This window comes from Amphimedon queenslandica, unplaced genomic scaffold, assembly GCF_000090795.2.
Source record: "Amphimedon queenslandica unplaced genomic scaffold, v1.1 AMPQUscaffold_9818, whole genome shotgun sequence".
NCBI classification, from domain to species: Eukaryota; Metazoa; Porifera; class Demospongiae; order Haplosclerida; family Niphatidae; genus Amphimedon; species Amphimedon queenslandica.
In genome coordinates, this window is record NW_003549910.1 from 3,051 (window position 1) to 4,366 (window position 1,316).

The window sequence follows — 1,316 nt, forward strand, 5'->3', positions numbered from 1 at the left end:
TTTTGAATGGACATAATTGAGAAACAGCAACTTCTAAAATCCCATCCTCCAAAACTTTACCAGCTATACAGTAAGTATGGTAAACTACCAGTTATTAATAGTCAATCATCAGTTATTAATGGTACTTACAGCTGGTATTATTCAGTAGATAAGCTGGTCCAGTGTGTCTCCAGTAGACCAGTCTAATGAGGTGACCTGGTACATAGTCCTCCACCTTCATATACACTCCACACACAGCAACACTCAGTCTCTCCACCTAATGAATCAACAATGGACAATAATACAAGGGACCGGACACACTGGCCCACCCTTTCATAAAACCCTCTCAATGTACATGTATTGAAAAACCGATTCATTTGCTATTCATTAAAACTTCTTTTTAATGCAAACAAATTTATTGTTATACCAAGTCCTGCTATACCTGTACATAACTACTATTAATAAATAATAAACTAACCTCAGCGTGGAGGCAGTCCAGCTGCAGAGAGAGACAGAAGTGATGGAGTGTATTGAACATGTCATTGAGATTACCATCAACTGAACAGAGTCTGGACTGAACCAACTGGAGGAGGTAGAGCCGCTGCTGCTCCGTCACTAGGACAGGGGAACCTAATCGTCACCATGACAACAATGAGCATGAGGTACATTGTCATGGCAACATACCGGAGAGGGCATGGCCAACTAATATCTTTAAATCAAGGACCCTCCAGGGAAGAGATAGGTCGTCCCCTACTAGTGTCAGGGTCACTTCAAACTCATAAGGAACAGTTAGGATGACACGCCCATTTCCTGTGGGTGTGGTCAATAATTAATACATTTACACGTAGTCCAGCCTGTCTGGAGGTGTGTGTATATAAGTAATGTAATACCTGAGGACTGAGATATCTGCTTGAGGTGAAGCTGAGGGCAGATATCAAGGGACTCAGGTATTACATTACTGATGGCCACTGTTATTCCTTACCAATGCTCTTCACTTTCATGATGGCTGATGGTAAGTGTTCCCTGGCTAGTCTATACCTGATGACTCCCTCTATCAGTATGAAGGTCATTGCTCTCTCCTCTGGGGTGAGTGGTGGGCGGGGTATGATCCTGTTCTTGATACAGGTAGGGAGTCGAGGGTAAGAGCCAGTGGTTAGTACATCAATGGCTGGAGCTAAACTGAGGATAGGCATCCTGGAACAAGAGAGAATGTGACCAACTGGTAATAATTATAGTATAATGAAGGGAGACGTTTGATGGTCATTTGTCAAAATAAAACTATTTTGAACCATTATGTACATGCTATATGGTAAACATACACAAATTCACTATAATAT

At 41.8% G+C, this 1,316-nt stretch overlaps 1 protein-coding gene across 1 annotated transcript; it reads right to left on the minus strand.

Annotated features, from left to right (window-relative positions):
• Nucleotides 1–92: 92 nt before the first annotated feature.
• Nucleotides 93–1,172, minus strand: LOC109590586 (mediator of RNA polymerase II transcription subunit 14-like). Its single transcript, XM_020006479.1, has 4 exons — nt 962–1,172; nt 664–789; nt 458–609; nt 93–256 (listed from the first exon to the last, which is right to left on the minus strand). The coding sequence occupies exons 1-4, from the start codon at nt 1,170–1,172 to the stop codon at nt 116–118; spliced, it is 630 nt and encodes a 209-aa protein (XP_019862038.1). The 3' UTR covers nt 93–115.
• Between the last annotated feature and the right edge of the window lie 144 nt (nt 1,173–1,316).